This window comes from Vidua chalybeata, chromosome 9 (genome assembly GCF_026979565.1).
Source record: "Vidua chalybeata isolate OUT-0048 chromosome 9, bVidCha1 merged haplotype, whole genome shotgun sequence".
NCBI classification, from domain to species: Eukaryota; Metazoa; Chordata; class Aves; order Passeriformes; family Viduidae; genus Vidua; species Vidua chalybeata.
The window spans coordinates 2,941,347-2,965,463 of NC_071538.1; the positions used below are offsets into that span (position 1 = coordinate 2,941,347).

At 54.1% G+C, this 24,117-nt stretch overlaps 1 protein-coding gene across 1 annotated transcript in view; it reads right to left on the reverse strand.

Annotated features, from left to right (window-relative positions):
• CACNA1E (calcium voltage-gated channel subunit alpha1 E) overlaps nt 1-3,092 on the reverse strand; it is a 96,173-nt gene extending 93,081 nt beyond the window's left edge. The window contains exons 1-2 of the mRNA XM_053950042.1: nt 1,679-3,092; nt 881-1,147 (exon numbers count right to left, since the gene is read on the reverse strand). Coding sequence (XP_053806017.1) covers nt 881-1,146 — 266 coding nt within the window. The 5' untranslated portion in view covers nt 1,147; nt 1,679-3,092. The remainder of the gene's footprint in view (nt 1-880; nt 1,148-1,678) is intronic.
• Between the last annotated feature and the right edge of the window lie 21,025 nt (nt 3,093-24,117).

Below are 24,117 nucleotides of genomic sequence, written 5' to 3' on the forward strand. Positions count from 1 at the left end.
CCTGGGGGCAAAGCCCTGGAGGTGTCTGGGGGGCAGCAGGCAGCGAGCCCAGGCTGGTGTGGGGCTGAGAGCTGTGGTGCTGGGCAGCAGCCAGAGCACCCAGGGGCACCCACAGGGAGGGTGGGAGGAGAGAGAGGTGCGTGGGGAAGTATGAAAGGGTGGAGAAACAGGGGAAGGAGTGGGAGAGATCTGCACCCTCCACCCTGCACTAGGAGAGGGGTCCCTGGGATAAAATCGTGGCTCCCCGTGCCAGCCTCCCCAAAAAAGGCCGTGGGGCAGAGCCAGAGGTTTCCAGCATCCTTCCCTCTGCCGCAGGGAGGGGGCAGCCAGTTCCCAGAGCCACCATGGGGGGCCGGGGGCTGCAGGGCGAGGACGGCTGTGCCCCTGCCAGGCACGATCTGCAGCAAAGAGGGCACACACAGGAGGGACAGAGCCACCACCCAGCAGGGACTGGAGGTTCATGGGGCTCCCAGGTGGCTCAGGGTGGGGTGGGGTGACAAAACTCCGCAAGACATCGAAGGCACAGAGAAAAGGCCACTACCTCCCACCTCCCCAGGCACACACTCAGAGCATCCCAAAGCACGCAGGGAGCAGAGCACCCGTCCCTGTTAGCGTGGGGAGCTAATAAATCCAAGCCTCAGGAGGGGCTGGGAGGACTCCCGAGGGGGGAGAAAGGGCTCAGCTCCTGTCAGGAGCAGGCAAGGAGCCGAGGACAGGAGGGGAAGCAGCAACAGGGCGAGGAGAGCATCCCCAGGGGCCGGGGCACCCCTCTCCGCACACCTTACCTGCCCGATAGTGCCACACGCACGTGTCCTGGGCAGCCACCGAGGCAAATCCGGGCCGCAAAGGTGGGGGCTCTCAGGGGCTGCAGAAAGGATATGGCCAGTCGATGAGCTTCTTGGCGTATTTCCTGACTATGTTCTCTTCCCCGAAGAGGAAGAGCGATCTGTTGACGGTGAAGCAGTTCTGCCGGACGGGGATGGGGTTGTACAGAGCCATAGTCCGGGCTCTCTGCGCTTTGGTTTGCTTGAAGGCTCCCGGGCTCCCTCCCGCAGGGGCAGGAGCTCCTTGCCGGCTCCGGTTCTGGTCGGAGCCCCCATCTCCGGAGCCCAGCCTGCCGGCCACTGCCTCCCCAAAGCGAGCCATCCTGGAAGAAAACACACAGGTGAGCCAAAGCAGCAGCACCGAGGCGGCGGGGGGGGGGGGGGGGGGGGGGTGGGGAGGGTGGGAAAGAAGAGGGAGGGGGTTGCGGGGCGCAGTCCCAACCACAGCCCCCTCCTCCTCTCCGGGTGATGCTCAGCTCCGTCTCTCCTCCATCCCTTCGGGGGAGCGGGGACCCGCGTGGAGGAGAAGGCGGCAGCGTGCGGCACCGGCACGGCACGGGGGGCAGCCGAGAACGGCCCCCCCCAGAACGGCCAGCCGGGCAGCGGGGCGGGCAGCGAGCCCTCCTCCTCCGTGCCCGGCGGAGGCCGCAGCCGCTCAGTCCCTAAGCACCTTCCCCCACGAAGCAAGGGGTTAAACCCAGCCACATCCTCCCCACCGCCCTGCTTGCGAGCCCAAACCAGCGCCTTTTAACCCCCCAGCCCCGCCGCAAGGCGAGCAGAGAGCTCGGGAAGGGCAGGGAGCCGAGTCCTTGCAGCCACCCCCCGGCAAAGGAAGACACAATTCGGAACAGCACCCAGCGCAGCAGCCGCGGCCGGGGGAACAGGTTGCAGCGTGGTCCAGCCTAGTTGGAGCCAAGTGTCCAACTCCTTCCTCCCGACTCCATCTTCAGCATCCTGCGGGAGCCCGGCCGCCCGTCTGCCGGCTCGCAGGGGCAGCGGGCAGGGGCGGAGGGCTGAGCCCCCGGGCGGGCACCGGCGGTGGGCAGGGATGCCCAGCCCTTCGCTGCCAGGGCAGGAGCACGCAAGGCGGCGTCGGCTTCCCGCAGGAGCCGGGCCACAAAATTAAAGGCTGCCGCGCCTCTGCAGCTCGGGGACAGCTCGCTTTAATGAAGTCAGTGGCAACACAGGCGCACACCAGCGCGCACACACGCGCAACACGCCCGGCTCGCTCCCTCGCTCCATCCAGCGCGTTCTTTTGGCAAGCACGGGAGCTGCCGCAAAGGAAAATCAGAGGCGAGGGGTGGGTCTGAAGGGAACAAAGGCAATGGGGGAGCCCCCACCCTGCCAGAAGCGCGCACACACTCCCCCCCCGCCTTCCCCCGCCCTGGCTGCAGAGGGCTTTCCAGCACACGGGCGCTCCTAGGTGAGTGGCTAAACTGGGGAGCAGGGGAGCGGGCTCCCCGCCCTGCATCTCCCCCACCCCACCTCAGCCCGCGCCGAGCATCTCTCCCTGGCCACACGCATCATCCTCCCCCCATCCCTGGGACACTTCGAGGATCCCGGCTCCCCGCCGGAGCCGCCCGATGCCAGCGGGTGCCCGGGGAGTGCCCTCCTGCTCACTCGCATGCAGATGAGCCTCCACACCTCGGTATTTTCCTCCTTTTGACACACGATGTTGTCTGGTAGAAACAGCGGCTCATCCAAGAGGTGTAAACAAGCCGGGCTGGATGTGCTCCTGCAGGAGCTTCCGTGGGGCTGGGGGGTGTCTCTGACCCTGCTCCCCCCTCCAGGCACCTCACGAAAGGGCAGGGGAGTGGGGACACTGCTGATGCTTCAGTCACGTGTGTACCAAGGTCACCCAGGGCTCCCTGGGCTGGGCTGTACCCCCGTGGGGCACCCACCCACCTTTGGAGAACCCACCCTGCCCTCCTGGCACACACAGGGTACCCCCAGACCCCCAGGGATGTCCCCGAGTCCTCTTGGCACAGCAGGGCACAGCACACAACATGCCCTGAGAGCTGTTCACACGCAGGGTCCCCCACCCCTCCCACTGAACCCTGAGGCCACAGAGCTCCCCCGGGCCTGTGACACTGCTGCCTGCATTTCCCACAGCCGTGGCTCCAGCCAGCAGCACAAGACATCCAGCGTCCCTGTCATGCTCTTCCCTCGTCCACCCCACCAACCACCTGCTCTGCAAGCACAGTGGCTGCTGCCCTGTCCCTCACACCTGCTGTGCGGCAGCCAGGACTGCTTGAGGCATCTCAATTGTTATAAATAAATAAATAAAGCTCCCAATCACATAAATCATTAACTCATTTGGGCAAGGGCTTCTCCTTCCATGCAGCCTGGCAACACCTGACCAGGGACTCCACAGGCACTACAGTGGCAGAAGGGCACAGGGCTCATTTTTTGACCCAGGCTCTCCTGGGTGCACTGCCAGGAGCCCTTGGGCTGGCTGGGTGAGAAAGAGGAAGGCCCAGATCCTCCTCAGCAAGATAACAGAGGAATGTTTGCCAAAAGGGTTGTGGGATCACTGCCCCAACCTCAGCCAGGCACCGAGACCCACCAGCTCTCCGTGACACCCAACCCTTCTTAATTCTCTCCTTCCAATGATCTTTATAACCAAAGTGGGTTATCTGGGGGGTTTACAACAAGGCCCTGGTTGCCTCACTACCATCCTGCAGCACAGAGTGGAGCAGAGGCACTCAGATCCCTCCCAAAAAACATGTCCCAGGTCACCAGCCAGCCAGAGTGACCCTGGCTTTTCATTCTACTAACATGAGGTGAGGAGGTGGCCACAGCAGCTACCAGCTAATTAAAGTCCCTTCTTGCCTTCAGTCCAGGCAAGACACTGCCCTCAACGAATCAATTATTATTTGTGGCTCACTCCAACACCTCCTCCTCCTCCTCCTCCCCACCACCAACGCTGCTCTTCCCACCTTTCAGCCCTTTAAGCCACCGTTAATTAAGCCCGAGGCTGGGTCGATTGCCAGGAGCAGATCCTCAGCCTTGCAGAGCTCCTGCTCCTGCTCCCCCCAGCCCTCTCCCATCCCTGCCTGCATGGCAAGGCCTCACCCAGCCGAAATTCAGGCTCTGTGTGGTACCCAGAGCCCAAGGAGGATGGGGAGGGCTCACCCAGCACTGCCCCTGCATCCCCTGTCTGGCTCAGGGCAAGGGGCTGAGGGGGAGGAAGGCAGCCTTCTTCCTGCGTTCCCTGGAAGCAGGGATGCAGCCCTTACCTGGGCACTTCTGCTGGGGCTCTGGGCTGTCCCCTGAACCCAGAGCTGGCTCTCACCTCTGCTCTACATTCACTGCTGCAGAGCAGAGCTCGGGATGACCCTGCTGGGAGCCTCTCTCCTGCTCAGACGGTGCTAAAGGATGGGATATTTATGAGAAAGCAGCTCCTTAAGAGAAGATTGAGAGCCAAAAGGAAATTAAAAAAAAAAAAAAAGTCTCTGGCTATGCCAAGAGATGCAGGCTCTGTTTCCCAGGATGTTTATTGCCATTCTCATCTTGACCCTCACCCAGCACGCTGGGATTTGTGAGTCAGGGAGAAGTGTGGCTGATGCCCACATGATTCAACATGGCACAGGGATTCAGAGCCAGCTCTGTGGGGCTGTTTGGGTTTTTGTCAGTGGAGGAAATGCGAGAAGACAGGGAACAGCAGGTGCCAGGACAGGAAGGCGCTCGGGATGCGCTCAGTTCTACAGGGACAGGCTAACACTCCTCCAGTCTCCAGCAAGCTCTGAGAAGGAGAAGCTGAGGGAGCTGAGGGGGCGCTCAGCCTGCAGGAAAGGAGCCCCAGGGGTGACCTTATTGCTCCCGAAAGGAGGCTGCAGCAGGGTGAGGGTTGGTCTCTTCTGTTAGGCAACAAGTGACAGGACAAGAGGAAACAGCCTCAGGTCACACCAGGGGATGTTCAGGCTGGGTATTAGGAAAGGTGCCTTCTCCAAAAGCGTTGTCAAGCCTGGAAAAGGCAGCCCAGGGAAGTAGTGGAGTCACCAGCCCTAGAAGGATCTGAAAAATGTGCAGATGTGGCACTTGGGGACACAGCTGAGCGGTGGCCTCGGCAGTGCTGGGTTAATGGTTGGACTCGATGAGTTTAAAAGCCTTTTCCAACCTAAATGATCCCACAGTTCTGTGATTCTCACACCAATACTGCCATTCAAGTCCCCTCCTTGCTCTTCCCGCACCTCTCCCAGCCACGCCACCACCCCAGCAGGGCCGGACATCACCGGGGACACGGGGCCGTCCCCTCCCGGGGATCCCGAGCGCCGGTGTCACATCCATCCCCCCCGGCGGGGCCGCTGCCGCCGCTCCGGCATTGCCATCTAGTGGCAGCTGTCCCCTCCCTGGGCCACCCCAAGCCTCGGGCAGCAGGCCGGGGCTCCGCCGGGCTCTCCCGGCCGGGCCCTTCCCGAGGGATGCTCGGATCATCGGATCAGATGCGAACCCCCCGCGCAGCTCCCGCATCCCTGTGCGCAGCCACCGGAGCACCCCGAAATCTCCGGTCTGTGCACTGCTGGGTGGAGGCACCAAAAAAAACCCAAACCAAACCAAACCAAAAACCAAACCCCCAAAAAACAAAAACAAAACAAAAACAAAACAAAACAAAAAACACCAAAAAACCCGCAAAAAAAATTCCAAAAAACAAACAACACCCCCCCCAAAAAAAAAAAAAAAAGACAATAAAAAGCCCCAGAAAATAATGTTCAAAGCAGCCTCTGCCAAACCTCGGGTTGCTCAGAAAGCCACAGCTGCTCCTCAGCTTGGAGGGAGCACCAGGAAGGGAAGAAGTCCCTGAGGAGAGGCTGAGAGTTGGGTGGGGTTGTTCCACCTGGAGAAGAGAAGGTTCCAGGGAGAGTTTAGAGCCCCTTCCAATGCCTAAAGGGAATCATGAGAGCTGGGAAAGACTTTGGACAAGGGCCTGGAATGGCAGGAGAAGGGGGAATGGTTTCAAGCAGGGGGCAGGATGAAACGGAACATTAGGAAGAGATTCTTGACTATGAGGATGGGAGACACAGGGACAGGTTGTCCAGAGAATCTGTGGCTGCCCCATCCCTGGAAATGTTCGAGGCCAGGTTGGATGGGGCTTGGAATAACCTGTTCTAGTGGGAGGTGTCCCTGCCCATGGCAGAGGGGTTGGAGAAAACAATCTTTAAAAACCTAGACCGTTCTATGATGCTAATGCAGGCTCTGGAGAGGGAGGACAGGCTCCCCTTCCATGACTGATATCCCCAGGAGATGCGGTGGACGGCATTCATCTTAGAAAGTGGCTTTTGGCATCCTGATTTATTTTTTTAAATATGGCTATGCTGAGATGAAAAAATTAAAAAAAAAAAAAAAAGGATCAAATGAGAACCATCTCCAGTGTGCTCTGGCCAAATTTCAAATTGGGACTGAGTAGCTGTGACTCAGAAGCATGTTTATAACCATGCAGGAATGCAAGATTTTTTCCAGGAACATTCATTCCATTACCTGCTGGATTAGGAGGAGGATGAGGATGTTCTCCCCACTTGCAAAGGAGAAAAGTCCTGCTGAGCCCAGCACCTCTGCAGCAGCAGGGACACAAAATCTCTGGGCTGGAACACTCCAGCCTCTGCCTGATGCTCGTCTGTGCAGATGCTGGCAGCTGTGGCACAGGCCAGGACAGCCCTGCTGGCATTTCTTGTGCCAGCAAAGCCCTGCAGAGGCTCTGCAGCTCCTCGCAGCAAGGCAGCTCTCACCAAACCAGGGCAAGTGTTTCCTCTCTGCTCCCACTTTTTTCCAACAACCTGACCAGGATGTGCCTTACCCAGCAGCCCTGACAGAGTTGGGCACCAACATCCTCACAAGCACCAGGACACATCCCCAACACCAGCCCAGAGGTGGAATTCGCAGGGTCAGCACTGGGATTTATCCACTGAGGGGTCAGAGGGCTGGGAGAGAAAGGAGAGCCAGCAAATCTCACACCAGGCTGTGAATTCTGCACTCCCTCACCCCACCCCGGGCTGCAGCAGCCACTCCAGGTGTCACCCAGCAGCTGTGGCAGGAGAACTCGGCTGTGTGAGGCTGGAAGTGGAATTACGTGCATGCTGCCAGGAAACATCCCCACATTCACAGACACTGCTGCTTCCATCACCAGGACCCGCGAGTCCAGTCTTGGCATCTTCAAAATCAATAGGAAACAATCTTGCAAAGCTCTCTTTTGCTGGCATAGGGGAATAATTCTCTGGGAAAGGAGAGTTTAGTGGCTGTATCTCCCCCCAGGCAAGCTTTTGCAGGTGATGGACATACAGAAGAAGCAGTGCCAGAACAGCTCTCACCCAGGCTTCCCCCTGCAGCCCTTTCCAAGACCCCAGCTGCAGCACACCTGGCATTCCCACCCTGGGGACCCCGTTTCCTAACCTCTCTGCAAGAGTCTGCCCAAGACAATCCAGCCCAGAGCATCCCTGATCCCACTTCTTAAAATGCCGGCCAGCTCCCAGCTGCTGAGCAAAACACAACGCAAAACTGGAGCAAAAAACCCACAACATCCCACCAGAATCCGTCGAGGCCCACCAGCCTCCAGCAACCCTAGGGGTGAGAGGCCAGGGCTGATTAACCATGGCTTTTTGGAGAGCATCCATCCCTTCCCCTCCTCCCCTGCATGCAGATATTTCACACTGATCTGTGGTGACATCTTTCTGTGCAAGTAAAGAGGGAAAACATTAGTGGTTCTCTGATGTCATGACGCTTTTTTTTTATTATTTTTTAAAATATTTTTTAAATATTTTTAGTGGTTTTAACTTGCGTATTTGTAAATTTTTAAGTTTAGTCATTTAGTGTAGTTTTGGTATTTTGTTAAGCTAAAAACCAAACATCTTAAAAACCTCGCAGTTAGAAGCTAAAAAGGTGTTACATTATTTTGAAAAATTAAATTTCTCTTAAAATACATCTTATAAATTAAGATTAAACTCATGTAAGGGAGATGTGGCCCCACACTGCATGGCTGTGGGAGCGGGGCAGCTCACGCAGCAGAGCCACCGATAAAGCAGAACATTTTTGCATTTTGAATTAAAGGTGGATTTAGCAACCAAATCGTGGGATCACGGGATGGATTGGGTTGGGAGGGACCTTTAAAGGGCATCTAGTCCAATTCCCAATCTTCAGCTAGACCTTTAAAAGATGGCAGGCTGGGAGAAGATTAAAGGACAGCAAAGGAACCTCCAGTCCTGGGCGCCTGTGGGGGGGACGCAGCAGAGATGTGCATCCAGCCCCACACAACCCACAGGGGTGGATTTTGGTGCTCAGTCTCACTCTGTCCCCGTGAAGCTCAGTGCCTGCACCAACCCACGCCCCAGAGGCTGCTCAGCACTTTGTACTCCCCAAAAACACCCAGCCAAAACCCAGAGCCACCTTTGTGGGCAGCCAGACAAGCTCAGGAGAGTTGCTGGCACCTTCAAGAAGAGGCAGGTGAGACCCCATCACCCCAAAACCACTGAGAAAAGGGACAACATTGCAGGGATGCTTCCCCCAGCCGGACACTGTCCGCTCTCCCTTTTCCTACCCAAACACCCCGCTCCGAGAGCTCCTAGCAATGCAGAGCTCCTGGGGCTAACCCTGCCTTAGCCCAGGAGGCTTTGTGGCTCAACTGGAGGGCCCTAGAATAATCAGCCATTAATAAATTGCCTGGAGTGCCCTGCTGCTTTATTTAGCTTTGCCAGCCCAGGCTCTAATTAGCATTTGCAGTCACATCCTGCCTGCTCTGGGCAGGCTGCAGCAATCCCCCCTCTCAGGAAACAGCTGTCCACCCTCCCCTCTTTGCCATCACATTAAAGAGAATTTCCATGCCTGCTTCCAGCCCCTAAATCCCTCCACATAACCTGTCCCCTCAGCCTGTGGAGCATCCCAGGCTCACCCTGAGCAGGCTGGCAGGAGGGGAGATCACACCTCTCCAGCCTCCTCCGTCTCACACGGGTCCAGCTTTGGGCAAGGCACCTCCAGAGACGTCCCCTGGAGAAGATGCAATGGGGGGAAAATAGGGATATTTCAGAATGGCCCTGCCCAAAATATTGGGACTGAGCAGCATGGGTAAAGGGAGAGCAAAGAGATGAGGAAGGGATGGAGAGAGACCCGGGGGGATATTCCCCTTCTTGCCACCAAAGCTGCCAAACCTTACTTGTGTGTGGGAACAAGCTCAGAAAATACATCATCCCCAGAGCCATCCATAGACAGCCAACAGCAAAAAACTTATTTCTAGCCTGTCGAAGGGTTGGAGAGGGATTTCTAAAAGCATTTTTCCAACCACTGCACTACCCAAAGCAAAAGGAAGCCCCCAGCATCCTCATGACCCCTCTGGCACAGCAGTGTTTGCTCCTGCCAAAGCCAGCAGGAGATTTTCTTCTCCTTTAGACCTCCTCTTCACCCCTCCAAGAGGCAGGCCCGTGCCTGAGGACCATCCAGTGCTTTCTCTGATCCTCTGCCCGCCCTGCAAGGCTCAAGTTGGATAAACACAGCAGAGCACCCACTGCCAGGGGGTGGCTGGGATGACAGAGGAGTGTCCTTCCTGCCTTCAGGCTGCAAATACCCCCTGCAATAAAAAGAAAGCTGGAGCAGAACTCCACCAACTCCATCTCCAACCTGATGAAGCCAAATTCACAGGCTCAGCTTTCTCCAAAGCAACCCTGCTAGCAAACAGGGGTGGCTTTGACAAAACCACGCTGTCAGGACAAGCGCCAGGAGAAGACAGAGCTGTTGAAAAATTTTTTTCCCAGCAGGTCTAAACTTGCACTGAGCAGCTGATGCTCAAGGCAGCCAGAGAAGCCCCATCCTTGGCGTGCAGCCAGGAAGGAGATGCTGCTTCCCTCTCCCAAACCTGTGAAAGAGAAAAGGCCAAGGAGCAAAACCTCTCCCTGAGAGCTCCTCGGTGCTGGGAGGTGTGAAAAAGTGTCCCCCTTGCTGCAGCGAAAGGCAGGCAGCTCAGCAGCCCTGTGAAGGCAAACACCCCCAGCAGCCAAGGCTGAGCACAGCTCCTAAGATTCCTCAATGGGGAAAAAGTTCATTGAGGAATTTTTAGGCTTAATTCCGCCCGAGAAAATGCAAGGAAAGGGAAGTTACAGCATATCAGGTGCTGTCTCACGAGTTGGGGAGGGGTGGGGGGAAAAGCAACCCCTGTGAGGCTCCTCTGGTGACAAATAAAGGAGTTGAGATTTGTAGCAGAGCTCGTGGAGATGAGGCAGGTTCCATCACAGCATCATCCACCATGGTGGGGTGTTCTGAGCTTGCAGGAAAGCTCCTTCCCACCAAACAAGCTGGTTGGCATCATCCAGGGAAGATGGGATGACACCAGCTGGGATTCCAGGTGGGGTTTGGGAAGCATAATGTCCCACTGACCTCCTCCCCCACGGCTGGGATAAGCACCAGAACATTTGAAAGCTGCTTTAGTGCAACTGCAGGGACCTTCCTGAAGCTTTACAGAATCACGGAATGGTTGTGTTGTGCAAGGAACCTTAAAGATCATCCCATTCCAACCCCCTGCCATGGGCAGGGACACCTTCCACCAGACCACACTGCTCCAAGCCCCATCCAGCCTGCCTTTGGACACTTTCAGGGATGGACATCCACAGCTTCTCTGAGCAACCTGTGCCAGGGCCTCTCCACCCTCAGTCGAGAAAATGCCATTTTGGGAGTGCCCAGTGAACCATCCTCTGTATTTTAAAATGGAAAACGATGGGTTAAATGAAAAATAAGTGATTGTTTGATCAAACTAGATACCTCCTGAGGTCCCTGAATTAATCTGTTACACTGTCATCCCTGAAACACAAACAGGGCGGGAGGGGCAAGGCAGGTACTACACCAAAGAAATGGAGAGTAGTAAATAACATTAACCCTACAAACTGCAGAGGCTGGAAAATACCTCTGTCACAAACAGCAGCCAGCCTGCCACCAGAATCACACAGGGACAGGTGGGGACTGCCTGGGAGAGGGGAAGAGCTTGAATTGTTCCAGGGGAGGGAAAGGACGAGGATGCAAACGAGCAGGAAATAGCAGAAGTTTCGGTGCTGCACCGAATCACGCTCTGCCAGTGCAGGGAAGTGCTAAAAACCAGGGACTGCTGAAGCAGAGAGCTGTGCTGCCATCCAGAGGGACTTCAGAAGCCTGGAGGAACAGCAGAGGATCAGCATGGAGTTCAGCTGCACGGCAGACACCAAGCCCTGCACCTGGGGAAGAACGAACCTGTCCGTGCTACCTGGGAAGGGGCTGGGCAGGGAGAGCCCCACAGAGTTCACAGAATTCCCAGCATGATCAGGTTGGATCACCGGGTCCAGCCCAGCCCCAACACCTCAACTAAACCCTGGCACCCAGTGCCACATCCAGGCTTTGTTAAACACACCCAGGGATGGTGACTGCACCACCTCCCCGGGCAGCCATTCCAGAACTTTGTCACCCTTTCTGCGAAAAACTTCTTCCTAATATCCAACCTGTATTTCCCTTGGTGCAGCTTGAGGCTGTGTGCTCTGGTTCTGTCAGTGCTGCCTGGAGACAGAGCCCAACCCCAGCTGAGCACAGCCACCTTCCAGGAGCTGTAGAGAGTGACAAGGTCACTTCTGAGTCTCCTTTTCCCCAGGCTGAGCACCCCCAGCTCCCTCAGCCATTCCTCACAGGGTTTGTGTTCCCAGCCCCTCTCCAGCCTCGTTGCCTCCTCTGGATGTACTCAGGTGTCTCAAAGTCCTTCCCAAATTGAGGGGCCAAAACTGGACAGGGCACTCAGGGTGTGCCCTCAACAGTGCCGAGTACAGGTACCAAGGGACCCGGTGGCCACCAGCACTGTGCTCTTGAAAAAAAGGGCCAGGAGTCCCCTGGGGTGTGTCAGGCAAAGCCACTGGGTCGAGGAGGTGGCCTGTCCCCTTCATTTAGCCTTGGTGACACATGCAGAGTGCTGTGCCCCACAGGAACAGGAGACATTTAGCAACTCCAGCCAAGGTGCCTAAAGGACAGGAGCTGGGAGAGCTGGGGCTGCTCAGCCTGGCTGGAAGAGGCTCAGAAAGGATCTGATCCATGCACAGAGCACCTGACGGGGGGAAGAGGCAGAGCTCCTATCTGCAGCACCCAGAGACTGGACTTGAGTCATGCCAGAGCTGCCCCAACCCTGTTTCCCAGCCCTCCCGAAGTCCTGGGGTCAAGACAACAGGCACAAACTGCAATAAAGCAAATTCTGCCTGGACAGAGGAATAAACTTTTCCACTGTGAGGGCAACTAAACATTCGGGGGAGACACTCAAAACCCACTTGGACATGCTACTGGGAGGAGCTTGGAGGACTGTGGAGCCTGCTCCAGGTGACCCTGCCTGAGGTTCTTTGCCACTTCACTGCCCCACCATAATTCTGTGTTTCTGAGCCACGGCCAGCCCCAGGCCAAGGGGGAAGCTCCTTCCAAAGGCTGGCTCCTGGAAAGCATGGACCACAGTTTGAACACTGCTAACAAAGATTCCCAACACCTGCAGCTGAGATTGCAGTGAGGGAAGCAGGAGCTGCCAGGATGCAGTGGCAAAGCACAAGGCAGCAGATCCTGAGTGGAGGCATCTCCTGGGAACCACCTTGTCCTTCCATGCTCAGCTCCTGAGGAGCTCCCTGGAACCACTTCTGAGCCTGCATTATTTCTGAATAAACTTAAGAACAATCAACCTTAACAGAAATCAATCTTAACAGAAAAATGCTCTTAATTAACTCAATGGAATAATAAAACATAACACTACAATGAAAATAAGAACATGAGAAATTTACTGGAGAAACTAAAAAGGGTATAAAAAGCGTATTATGGTTTCAGGAGATTTGGGGTTGCTTGCACCAACTTGTGGCTTCATCAAAAACAAAGCAATCATTGTGTTCTCTTTTGTCCATATTGGTCCATATTGGTCTAAAACTGTCTTTTTCCATTCCACATTTAATGATTTTGTTCTGCTGGCGGGACTCCTGTCTCCCCTCTCTGTAGAAATAATAAATAATGCCTCCTGGGAGGCATCTCCTGGGAGCCACCTTGTCCTTCCATGCTCATCTCCTGAGGAGCTCCCTGGAGCCTCTTCTGAGCCTGCACTGGCTCAGCCACACAGGAAGGCTCAGACCCTCCTCCACCCCTCTGGCAGCCCTCGGGAGGCTCTGCAGTCACTGGAATTAACTCAGGGAATTCCTGCAGGGTGTGCCAGAAACCCAGGCTTTGAGGAAATTCGGTGAAGGATGCTGCTATTTCCATGCTGTTGCCAGGATATTCAGTGGAACTCGAGTTCACGCCAGGTCAGAAAAACAAAGTCCTCCCCAGGATGCAAACCTTGATCCGCACTAAAGGGAAGCAGGGAGAGCACAGGGAGGTTCAGGGCAGGCACCTTTTGGAGAGATGTTTCTCTGCTGTTCCGGGTAAGGTACCATGACAAAAGCCATGTTTCAGTGCACCCACTGCCAGGTTTAGCACATCCACAGTCCTTTTCACTGCCTGCACTGCTCCTCATGCAGGGCACACCCACTGCCCGGTTTAGCACATCCACAGTCCTTTTCACTGCCTGCACTGCTCCTCATGCAGGGCACACCCACTGCCCGGTTTAGCACATCCACAGTCCTTTTCACTGCCTGCACTGCTCCTCATGCAGGGCACACCCACTGCCCGGTTTAGCACATCCACAGTCCTTTTCACTGCCTGCACTGCTCCTCATGCAGGGCACACCCACTGCCCGGTTTAGCACATCCACAGTCCTTTTCACTGCCTGCACTGCTCCTCATGCAGGGCACACCCACTGCCAGGTTTAGCACATCCACAGTCCTTTTCACTGCCTGCACTGCTCCTCATGCAGGGTACAACATAAGCAGGCAGAGGCACGTTAACAAAGAGACACTCGTTAGGCTCAGAGAGGTTAATTGCTTTGCAGGGGGCTGTAGAAGACTTGGAAGCATCTACAGGATCTACAGGAAGGATCCTCCCAGGTTCGTAATTCACAGCATCACCTGCCACCGAGATCTCAGGGCTTTGACCTGCAGAGCCCCCAGAGCTCCTGCCTGAGCTGCCCCAACCCCATTTCCCAGCACTCCCAAAGTCCTGGGGTCATGGCAACAGACATCTGAAGAGGAGCCCGTGGTGGGGAAGGACAAACCCAGATGGTGCCGTGTTGGAACCCTGGTTAGTGAGAATTTCAGACTTTCTGTGCTGACAGGCACTGACCCCCAGGAGAACACTGCATTGACCCGAGGCCATGGAGGCTTCCAAAATAGAATGACAGAACTGGGATTGTGGGTGTGGAGTTTGAATAGAAGTGTGTGATAGCACAGGGGGAAAACTTAGAGTTGAAGGTTTTAGAATATAGTAATAGATATAAAGCAAGATGGAGGTTTTAGGGCAGAGGCTGGTCCTTCTTCTTCACCTTCTTCTCCATGGGTTTGGGTGGTTTTGTGTAATTGGATAAAAAAGTCCACATTGTGGGCCATGGGTGGTTGGTTATTGGGTTAAAAGTAAAAATACTTTAGATGCCATTTCTTATTTGGACAGTTTATCCTTAAAAAGCCTTGTAGAGAGAGAGACAGGGCTCCATTTTTACCTTGTTAAAGTGCTGTAGAACTCACAACTTGTGAGGCTATAACACAGATAAGAACTAACAAACATCTGAGTCCAAACAAGAAATACCGTCTCACCGTTTAATCCTGACCCTGGCAGAGAAAAGAAGCAAAAGAATCAACAGTGCTGGGGAATATGCTGGGAGGCAGTGATGGAACTGGTGGCCCAGCACACACCAAAAGGGCCCTTTGTCTCATTCAGCACCAGTAAAAAGAATTTTTTTTTAAGAAATAATGATGTAAGGGGAAAAAAAAAAAAACTCAGCTTCATTTGTAATCTGGGATGCAGAGCGTGCACATAACCAGACAGAGGCTGCCAAGTCGAAAAAAGCCAGTGAGATCTGTGAGCAACACCCTGTGTGTCTGCAGCCTGTTCTGCTCTCTCCCTGCTTCCCATCCAACCATGTGGAGGCAGAGCTGCAGGAACGCCCCAGCCCCACAGGCTCCCCACGGGAGCAGCACAAAGCTCCCTGGACCAGGGATCTGCTGGGTCTCCTTTTCCTAGGAGCTCCTTAGGCTCCCGAGAAATCAGACCTCTCAAATTCACAGCACCAGAGACATGAATTTAGATGCTGCAAGACAGGGCATCACTTTTATCTACATCATCCTTTGGGGTCACTGTGCTAGGGCAGAGTGCTTTGCTTCCCATGGGACACTCAGACCCTCCACCCATCGCTCAGCGTTGGGATATTGGGACACACAAGACAGATGATGGACTTTGGACCTGGCTAGCACAAGAGATTTGGTAACAGGATGCCTTGGCAAGAGCAAACAGAACTTTGAGGATGAAATCAAGATTGCAAAGAAGGTTCAATCAGACGGGTTTTCTGGAAAAAGAAAATTACATCAGACTTCTGCAAGCAAGAGATGTTTAAAATGTGTAAGTTTGTTTATGTGATGATTAACCCAATCACTGTAGTAAAACATTACTAGTCTTCCTAGAATAAGTACATAAGCAGTTGTACTCCGCAGTAAAATTGGATTCTTTGACCACCTCAAAGTCTTCCCTATCTCCCATCACTGATAACTCAGGTGCTCAAAGGCTGAATTACATCATCCCCCCTTCACACTGTGCCACAAGTCTGCTGCTTTCCCCCCAGCCTCCCCCATTCCCTGCCCAACACCTGCCTGGAATCCAGCTTTTCCATGCATCCTGGCTGTAAAGATCATCCCAAGACAAGGGCACAGCTTGTATTCCCCAAACTGCACAAGCTAAGCTTAACAAATCCCCATGCACATGTGTGTTTCGGCCATGCAAAGCAGGGTTGGGTCCTGTGTGCTTCATATTCAGCCTGAAGAGTTTCTGGGATGTGCTCCCTGTCTGGCTCTGCCTGTCCTTACCATCAGCTAAGGAAGCAGCTGCTCCTCCTGGAGAGGCCACAGGAGGTTCCCTGCTTGCTTATTTTGACATGGAGCTTTTCTTCTGAGTTGTCCCTAAGCTCAACATTATCCAAAGGATGCTGCCAGGCATCCAGAGCAAAGACTGCATTGATTCTACCTTGGAACGCTGCAGATCTCCCCAGATACCTCCATCCCTGACCCCGAGGTGTGAACACAGGGATGGAGGGCAGGGCAGCAGGCTGGCACTCTGGAAAAATGGGGTTCAGTGTCTGCCCTGGGCTGAAGTCCCTCAGACAAGAACAAGGCGGGCTGGTACATTCATTTTTCACCATAAAGTTAATCCCCTCCCAGAGCCACAGGGACTTTGTGTTTTCTGTTCTCTGCCTTGGTTTACTCTTGGGAAAAAAAAAAAAAAAAAAACACAGGGAAAACCGCATTCTACCCTTCTTATTCTACTTGTGGAATTGTTTCACTGGCAAAAGGAAGCAGAGTTGGAGGTTTAGTGAGGGTCAGACCTGCCAACACTGGTGAGCATGAAAAAAGAGCCTTTCTTCACTACCCTCAGAGCAACCCACATCCAGAGCAGCTAAACATCTGGCTACACACCAGGAATGCCACATCTGCAAGGACAGGGGAGCAGAAGGCTCATGCAGCAGGACAGAGGCACAGGCAGCACCTTTTGCTGTGCCTAGCACCCTGCAGACCACCCAGCCACAGCCTGCAGCTACTCAGACATTTTCCATGTTTCCCATGTCCCATTTAATGCCCTCCACCATGCTGGAGCTATGAGAGAACACCCCTCTCACTGCTAACCAGAGCCAGACTGCTCCAGTGAAAGCCCCCAGGGTGATCCAAGGCATGTGAGATGGGCCCTTTGGAAAATGAAATCACGGGGAAATTGCATTATTACTAATAAAATTACACGTAAGGAAATTAATTTGCTTTTTCTCCCCCATAGGGTATCCATCTATTCCCAGAAAACATCTCTGGTGCTGGGGTTGCTGGTTCTGCACACCTACCAGGGCTTTGGCAAAGCTTTTGGGGAGAATACTGATGGCTTGTCCCAGAAGGATAGAATGGTTTGGATTGGAAGGGACCTTAAAGATCATCTTGTTTCAGCCTCCCTGCCACAGGCAGGACCACCTTCCACCTGACCAGGCTGCTCCAAGCCCCATTCAAAACCTGGCCTTGGATACTTCCAGGGATCCAGGGGCAGCCACAGCTTCTCTGGGCAACCTGTGCCAGGGCCTCCCCACCCTCACAGTCAAGAATTCTTAACCTTAAAGCCACTCACTTCCAGTTTAAAGCCATTCCCCCCCATCCTGCCTTGCATGCCCTCATCAAAAGTCCCACTCCTCCTGATGTTTGAGTCTGATGATAAAGCAGGAACCTCTGGCATGTGGTTTTTGCAGGCTGATGGGGTATCAGGGCACAGAAGTCTGAGAAAGGAACAGATGAAACCCCTTGGTGCTCACCAACATCCCAGGAAGGGGCCTGGCAGAGCAGGTAGTGGGGCTCTGTGGTCCTCACTGGGACATGGGGTCTGCAAAGCCCAGGGGCCAGAGCCCATTGTCCACCCCAGCATCACAGACTTCCAAAAAACCATCCCAAAGCGGGATGAAATGACAAACTCAATCACCCAGGAGCTGGGAAATGCAAAGACAGGACCCTTCCAAGCTGGGGAAACACCCTCTTAAACCCCATTGGGATGGCAGCACCCAGCACTGCTGCCTGAGCATTCCCACTGCGTTAAAAACAGAAATACGGGGATTTGGGGCTTTTCTTGAAATACTGGGTTGCTGGATGGAGCAACTGAGGGCAGCCAAAGGTGGGCACATCCCACCAGCAGGAGCAGGAAGAGCTCCAGCTCCATGTCCCTGCCACCAAGCAGAGCTGCGGAGCACACCAGGCCACTAATTAGCGAGCGGGCTAGCCGACAATTAACGAGGCCACCCCTCTGCTTCCTGCCCCGCCATGATTTATTCATCTGGCACCCCCAGCGGGCTGCAAAGGATAACGAGGTACCGAGCGCCTGCCGAGCCCATATGGCAATTTATTTTGACTGCAAAGCTGCCCGAGTTGCCGGCCAGGAGGTTCCCCAGGCACAAAGGGATGAGCAGCACCAGGGAGAGCCCAGTCCCAGCGATGGGCTGCTCTCCAAAAAAAGCAGGAGCAGCCCCAGCATTATCACAAGTGGTTTTATCATGGAAACCATCCCAAAGAAACCCTACCAGCTTCACACCAGTGGAGCGCTGACCTAGATCTTGCCAAAGCAACGTGCCACATCTAATTAATTCGGGGGCTCCCGTCTCCTTTGGGTGTTTTATTAAACATTATTCCCCAAATCAGGTTCTGGAGGCAGGGAACTGCTCCAGAGCAGTGATAGTGGAGTAGGATGTGCTGCAGCAGCTTATCCCAGGCAATCTTGCTGATTGCTGAGCAGGCACAGGGAGAGGAAGCTTGTTATTTCAATGTGGGACTGAAGCACGTGGCTGCAGCCTTGTCACACAGTGAGCGTGGGGTGAGAGAGGCTAATCCAGGACTTGGAGCTTGGCTTTCCTCACAGCACCAAGGCAAACGATAAGGATAAGTTGAATAAAGTAAAATAATAAATAAAACCGGTGGGTCCTAGCTCTTGTTTTCTCAAGTCTATTAATGTCCCAGCTTGCTCTGGTTCAGAAAGATTTGGGCGCTTTTTAGAATTGAATGCAAATCATGGAACCATTGAGGCTGGATAAAACCTCTAAGATCAAGTCCAACCATTAGCTCAGCATTGCCAAGTCCCACAAAAATGTCCCCAACCACCATATCTGCAGATAATCCCCTCTCAGCTGGGTTAAGCCACAACAAAAGCAGAAAGGCAACAGCCCCAAACATTATCTAAATACCCAGATCCAGCCAAGGGAAACTGCCTTGACGACTTCCAAAACAGAGAGCTTCCAACTTTCCCCGCAATTTGGGCACACGCCGTTCCCACAGGATGTCACCCTCCAGCTCAGAGCCAGGAGATGGAGCACAGCCAGCCCTGGCTGCCCCACAGGGAGCCAAGAGAACACCCCTAGTCCCTCTCAGCAGCCCCACACAGAGCGGGGAAGGCTCCCACTCCCCCCAGCTGCCCACCTGGGCTGGGGGCTCTTCGGTACTTACTCCCACTCCTTCCTCCGCGCCTGGGGCGTGCTCTGCATCTTGTGTGCCTCGTGTGCCTTGATGATGTCCCTCTGCTCGATGAGCCCTCCCCGCCGGCGCTTGATCACATCGGGGCTCACAGGCACCAGCTGGCCCAGCCCCAGCTCCAGGGCCCCGGCGCGCGCCTCGCCGTCCCGTGAGTGGGAATCGTAGAGGGCGTCGAAGGAGGCAGCGCGGGACACCAGGGCCTGGGCCAGGCTCTGGGGCTCCAGCAGGTTGCAGGAATGGGTGTTCTGCATCAGGCCCAGGCGGTGCTGGCGCCACGTCTCCTCCTCGGGCAGCGCCAGGATGCAGCGGGACGAGGCGGCGTCCGGCTCAGCCGCCCTTGCCGGGGCGCCCATGGAGCACGTCCCAAATCCCAGCATGGCTGCTGCTGCTGTGGCTCATCACTCTGCAAGGGGACAGGACACAGGGAGGCTCAGGGCTCTGCTGGTTCTGCCCCACGATTCCCTCCATTCCTCCCTCATCAACCAAAAGTCCCTTTTCTCCTTTGTTTGTCGGGCTGGACCCTCTCACAGCAGGACACGCATCACTGGGATCCCCAAGGTTAGGGCAAGGGGCAGCACCTCCTGCCTTCCTCATCCTTCCCAACTGAACCTCTTGAACCTCCCTGACCCATGAGCCAGCCCTCCCTGGAACAGCACAGCCCGGTGAGATGGGAAAAAGGATTTGGGACACGTGGATCAAACCACGCCGGGCTCCTTCCATTTGGTTGGTTTCTCTCTCGGGACACCCCTGGCTGAAGCATCCAGATCTCCCCTCCAGCCCCACACAGGCAGCCCTAGAGACAGGCAGCACTTGAGGGGGCTTGGATGGGGAAATACCAGCGTGGCTTTGAGTTGGGAGCTGCATAAGGGAGCCAAAGGCAGGGGAACGGTGCCAGGAACACCACACGGAGCAGCGCTCCTCGGCCAAGCAAAGCAGGTGATGCCCTACAGACAGGAAATGCTCGTGGCCAAGACTACACCCAAAGCCACGGTGAAATGCTTTATTTTCATGTTGGAAAAGCCCTGTTCAGCCTCTTATTGATGCAGGAAAGGCTTTGATTTGGCAGTCCCAGAAATTCCCCATCCAGCGTTTGCCCATGAGGAAGGTGAAAAAGGGGACGAGAGAAAGCAGAAGGCAGCCAAGGCCTTCCTAACTCCATCCCTAATGCAGGAGAAAGCAACCCAGCAAGGAAAAGGAGGATTTAAATCCCCCAATCATGCAGCAAACTAAGCACATCATCATTTTAACCCCTTCCCAGGGCATCGCTTGGAGATACCTCCAGAACAAAACAGGGAGGTGAGAAAAGAGGATGGGATAAAGGCTGAGGAACACCACACCAGAAGCAAAAATAAATTAAATATAGGGGGGAAAAATTAACAGTAACTGAGGGGACAGCAGCAATCCTAGTCAAAATAAGCCTGCAATTCCTCACGAGGGGAAGGGATGGAGGGCCCTGGGCAACATCCCATTTCCTTCAGGTGCTGCCCTGTAAATAGAAAAGCATCCAAAGTCACCCTCAAATTTAAAACAGTCCAGCCCAAGGGGTACTCAGCCTTTGGTAAGCTCTCTGGAAGGAAGAAGGCAACTGCCAGCAAGAGCCTCAGCAAATTAATTAGCACATTGATAAGAGGAGTTTGGCTGCTCCCACTGAGAGCTATAAACGGATCCTCCACTCCACTACTTTGCTTACCCATGCGACTTTTTTTAGGAGCATTAATTACTTCTTCAAGTCAGTTCTGGACACCTTCATCATATCTAATTTCCAGCAACTTCTGCTTTTCCTTTTCATATTGCTCTGCTCATTCTCAACCCTCCCCTCTTAAAGTTTAACACCAGGTTTCCTTGGGTTTGGGGGCTTTTTTTGTTTTGGTTTTCTTTTTCCTGTAGTTGGTGAGCTTTCTGTTTTGGTGGGGTTTGTTTGTTTGTTTGGTTTGGTTTTTTGTTGTTTTTGGTTGGTTGGTTGGTTATGTTTTGTTCAGCTTCTGTTTGTTTTGGGTTTTTTAGGTTTTTTTTAAACAACCATTAGCCCTGTTCCTTTCCTAAACATTTCCTTGGCAAGGACAGGAGGATTTCATGCACACCAAGTGTGAACACTCCAGGTTTCAGCCATGCCTGAGGACAATTAGCCAAGAGCAAATGAGGATAAATCCCAAGGGCAGGTCCAGCCTCCCCCACAGACCCTGGCTCTGCTGATGCCTCCCAGGGCATCTCCCGCTCCAGCTGACTCCCAGGCTTGGGGGCAAGTGGAAAAGCTCAGGCAGAGCCCCCAAACAAAACACTGAGAAAGTTTGAGGAAATAAACAGAAATAATTAGCTCTGCCTCCGCCCAAGCAAACAGGGCTCATGCTGCCAGCAGAACAAGCCACGTTCCCTCTGGAGAAGTGACAACGAGAGAAGGGAGGATGCCAGAACATTTTGTTAAGGAAAGCTGACGAGGTTTCACGCTAACGAGGGATGCCACATGCCAGGTACAGAGCATCTGGCACCAGGGCACCTGCCTCTCTTCTGGCCTTTGGGGCCCTCCTCACACACTGAAAACAAACACTTTATTTTTACCCAAAATCAGAATTAATGGGAAAAACACCACATTGGCTCACGTAATTTGGTTTCTGCTGTTTGAATGCCAGCCCTGCCCCTGTTGGCGGGAGCCCACAGCTTGGGCTGTGCTGGAAAGAGGCATGGCCAGAGCCAGGACCATGGAGCCAGCCAGCAGCCCTGCTGCGAGCCTGGATTTCGTAATAACATAGAACTTGTGCGTGTGTGTGCGTCACAAAATGGCTTGGGGTTGGGAAAAGACTTTAAATTCATCTTGTTCCAACTCCCCTGACAAAGGCAGGGACACCTTTCACCAGACCAGGCTGTTCCAAGCCCCATCCAACCTGGCCTTGGACACTTCCAGGGCTGAGGCAGCCACAGCTTCTCTGGACAACCTGTGCCAGGCCCTCACAGGGCAGAATTTTTTCCTAACATCTAACCTAAACCTAAACTCTGTCAGTGTGAAGCCACTTCCCTTTGTCCTGTCACTCCAGGCCCTCATAAATAGTTCCTCTCCATTTTCCTTGTAGGCTCCCTTCAGGTTTCAGTGCCTCTGAGCCCTTCCAGCTGCAGATCAGCCCTTTCCTGGGGATAAACCCAGGCTGCCACATAGCTCCCTGATAACAGCCTGGCAGAAGATGACTTCACATCTCCACTAATGACAAGTAGGGGTTAAAAATAGCAAAGGAAAACAGCTTATCCACCAGTATTGACCCCTCTGGAGTCCCACACGTGGTTTCCCAGCCCCTGCCACAGGAACAGGGATGTCGCTGCCAGAAATGGGACACTAGTCTGTATTTGATACAGGACACCCAAGGAACTGCTGCACTGTGACACAAAGCAGGCTTTCAGTACATTAAAGTGATGCCTCTAGAAGCTCTCACCTCCCAAATTTCATTCTAAAAGCAATAAAAATCAGGAAAATCACTGTTTGCTCCTGCTGCAGAGAAATCATCTGGGTAAAACCACGGCCACTGAGAACAGCCAAAATGAGTTAGAGAAGGGGATATTCAGCTAGAAAAACATTGGCACTTGTGCACCTACCTTCCTTCCTTCCTTGCTTTCCTTCCTTCCTCCCTCCCTTCCCTCCCCACCCCACGTGGAATTTACACAGCCAAACACTGAGCCCTGTACATCAGCAGCCCGTACACCAGCATGGGACACAAAAGCAGCATGCCCACCCCACAAACCACTGAGAAAAGGCTTTTCAAGCACAGAAGCACAAGTGATGGAAGAAGAAGCACACAGAGATCCTCTCTACAGCATCCTCAAGGGACCCAACCCTGTTATCTCAACGCCAGCCACGTGCCAGAGCCCCAGCAGGCAGGAGACACAGAGATCTCACACCGTGCCTCATTTTTTTCCCCCCCTCTGGCAGCTGATTAACTAATAAAGAGCTGCAGGGAGGAGCAGGTTCCCAGCAGCAGCGCTGCCCTCCGAGGAGGAAATTCCTTTTAGGGTTTTCTGTGCGCGTGTTTGTGTTCCAATGGCAGCAATCAAGCCTTTAGCCAAGTAACGATGTATTACCATCATAACTGCACTCAGCACTTAAGGCGCTGGGTGAGCTCTTTGCTTCCATTCTCTGAACAACTTTTACCAAAACCCCCGGAGTTAAAGCAAAGGGTTTAAATGCTGTGCCGGTCCACAGGGCTCAGCTTCCCAGTGCTGAGCTCCAGCTGCCCCCGGAGAGCAGGGAAGCAGAGATCTCTTCCTGGAGAGGGCAGGATGGACAAACCCTGGCTGTGGTGTATTCCACAGGCAACCAAGCTGCTGGAGCCCTCCAAACGTGGCTCAGCAGCCTTCCCTGGGGATTTGGAGGATGATTTTGATAGCAGCAGCAGAGCAAGAAGCTGTTAAACATCTATATGCATGAAAAAGGTGCATGATACTATCTATATATACACATAATATAAGGGAGCATCTAGGATGCTGCTCCCAAGCACCTTGGGGACGACCCAAGTCAGGCAAGGATTCTCCACTTCACCAGCCCACAGGAGATGATGTCTCCTCCCCCAGTTTGGCTGGTCTCCCTGGGAACTCACAAGTTGGGGTATCTCGGCCCGCTTCCACCCTTCCCAAGGCACAGGGATGCTGACCTGCTTCATCCCAGGCAAGGGGGCCACTTGCTTTGCAGGACAATCAAGAGCTTCCCTCCACCGAGCCATGCTTGCCCTGAGCTGCCAATTACCAGTCCCTGCTCCAAAGGGGGAAGGGGAGCTCAGGCAGCGTGGAAAAGCAGAGCACCGAAGCTCCGAGCGCTCGGAAGAATTTCAGCGTGGGGTCCTTCCAAACAGAGACAGATGGGCTGCGAGAGAGGCTGATTCATCCTCGTGGCCTTTTCCTCTCCTGCCACGTGCACTTCCCCTGGCAGTGACATGGATGCTGGGGTGGGTAAGCCCTGCCTGGGTCAGCTCTGGGCCGCCCTGGGTGCTCCAGCCCATCTGGGGCTGTGCAGCATGGTGCCAGCTGGTGAGTGGGTTATTTTTAGGCAAGTCATTTGATACTGGGCGAGAGTTTGTGGGATTAAACCCCCCAGCACTGGCAGATTTGCAGTGCCTCTGCTGGGAAGATGCTCCCAGCATCCCTGGGACTGCATTCCAGGCTTTGGGAGCTTTGTACACCAGTAACAGAGGGAAGGGAAAGGGAAAGGGAAAGGGAAAGGGAAAGGGAAAGGGAAAGGGAAAGGG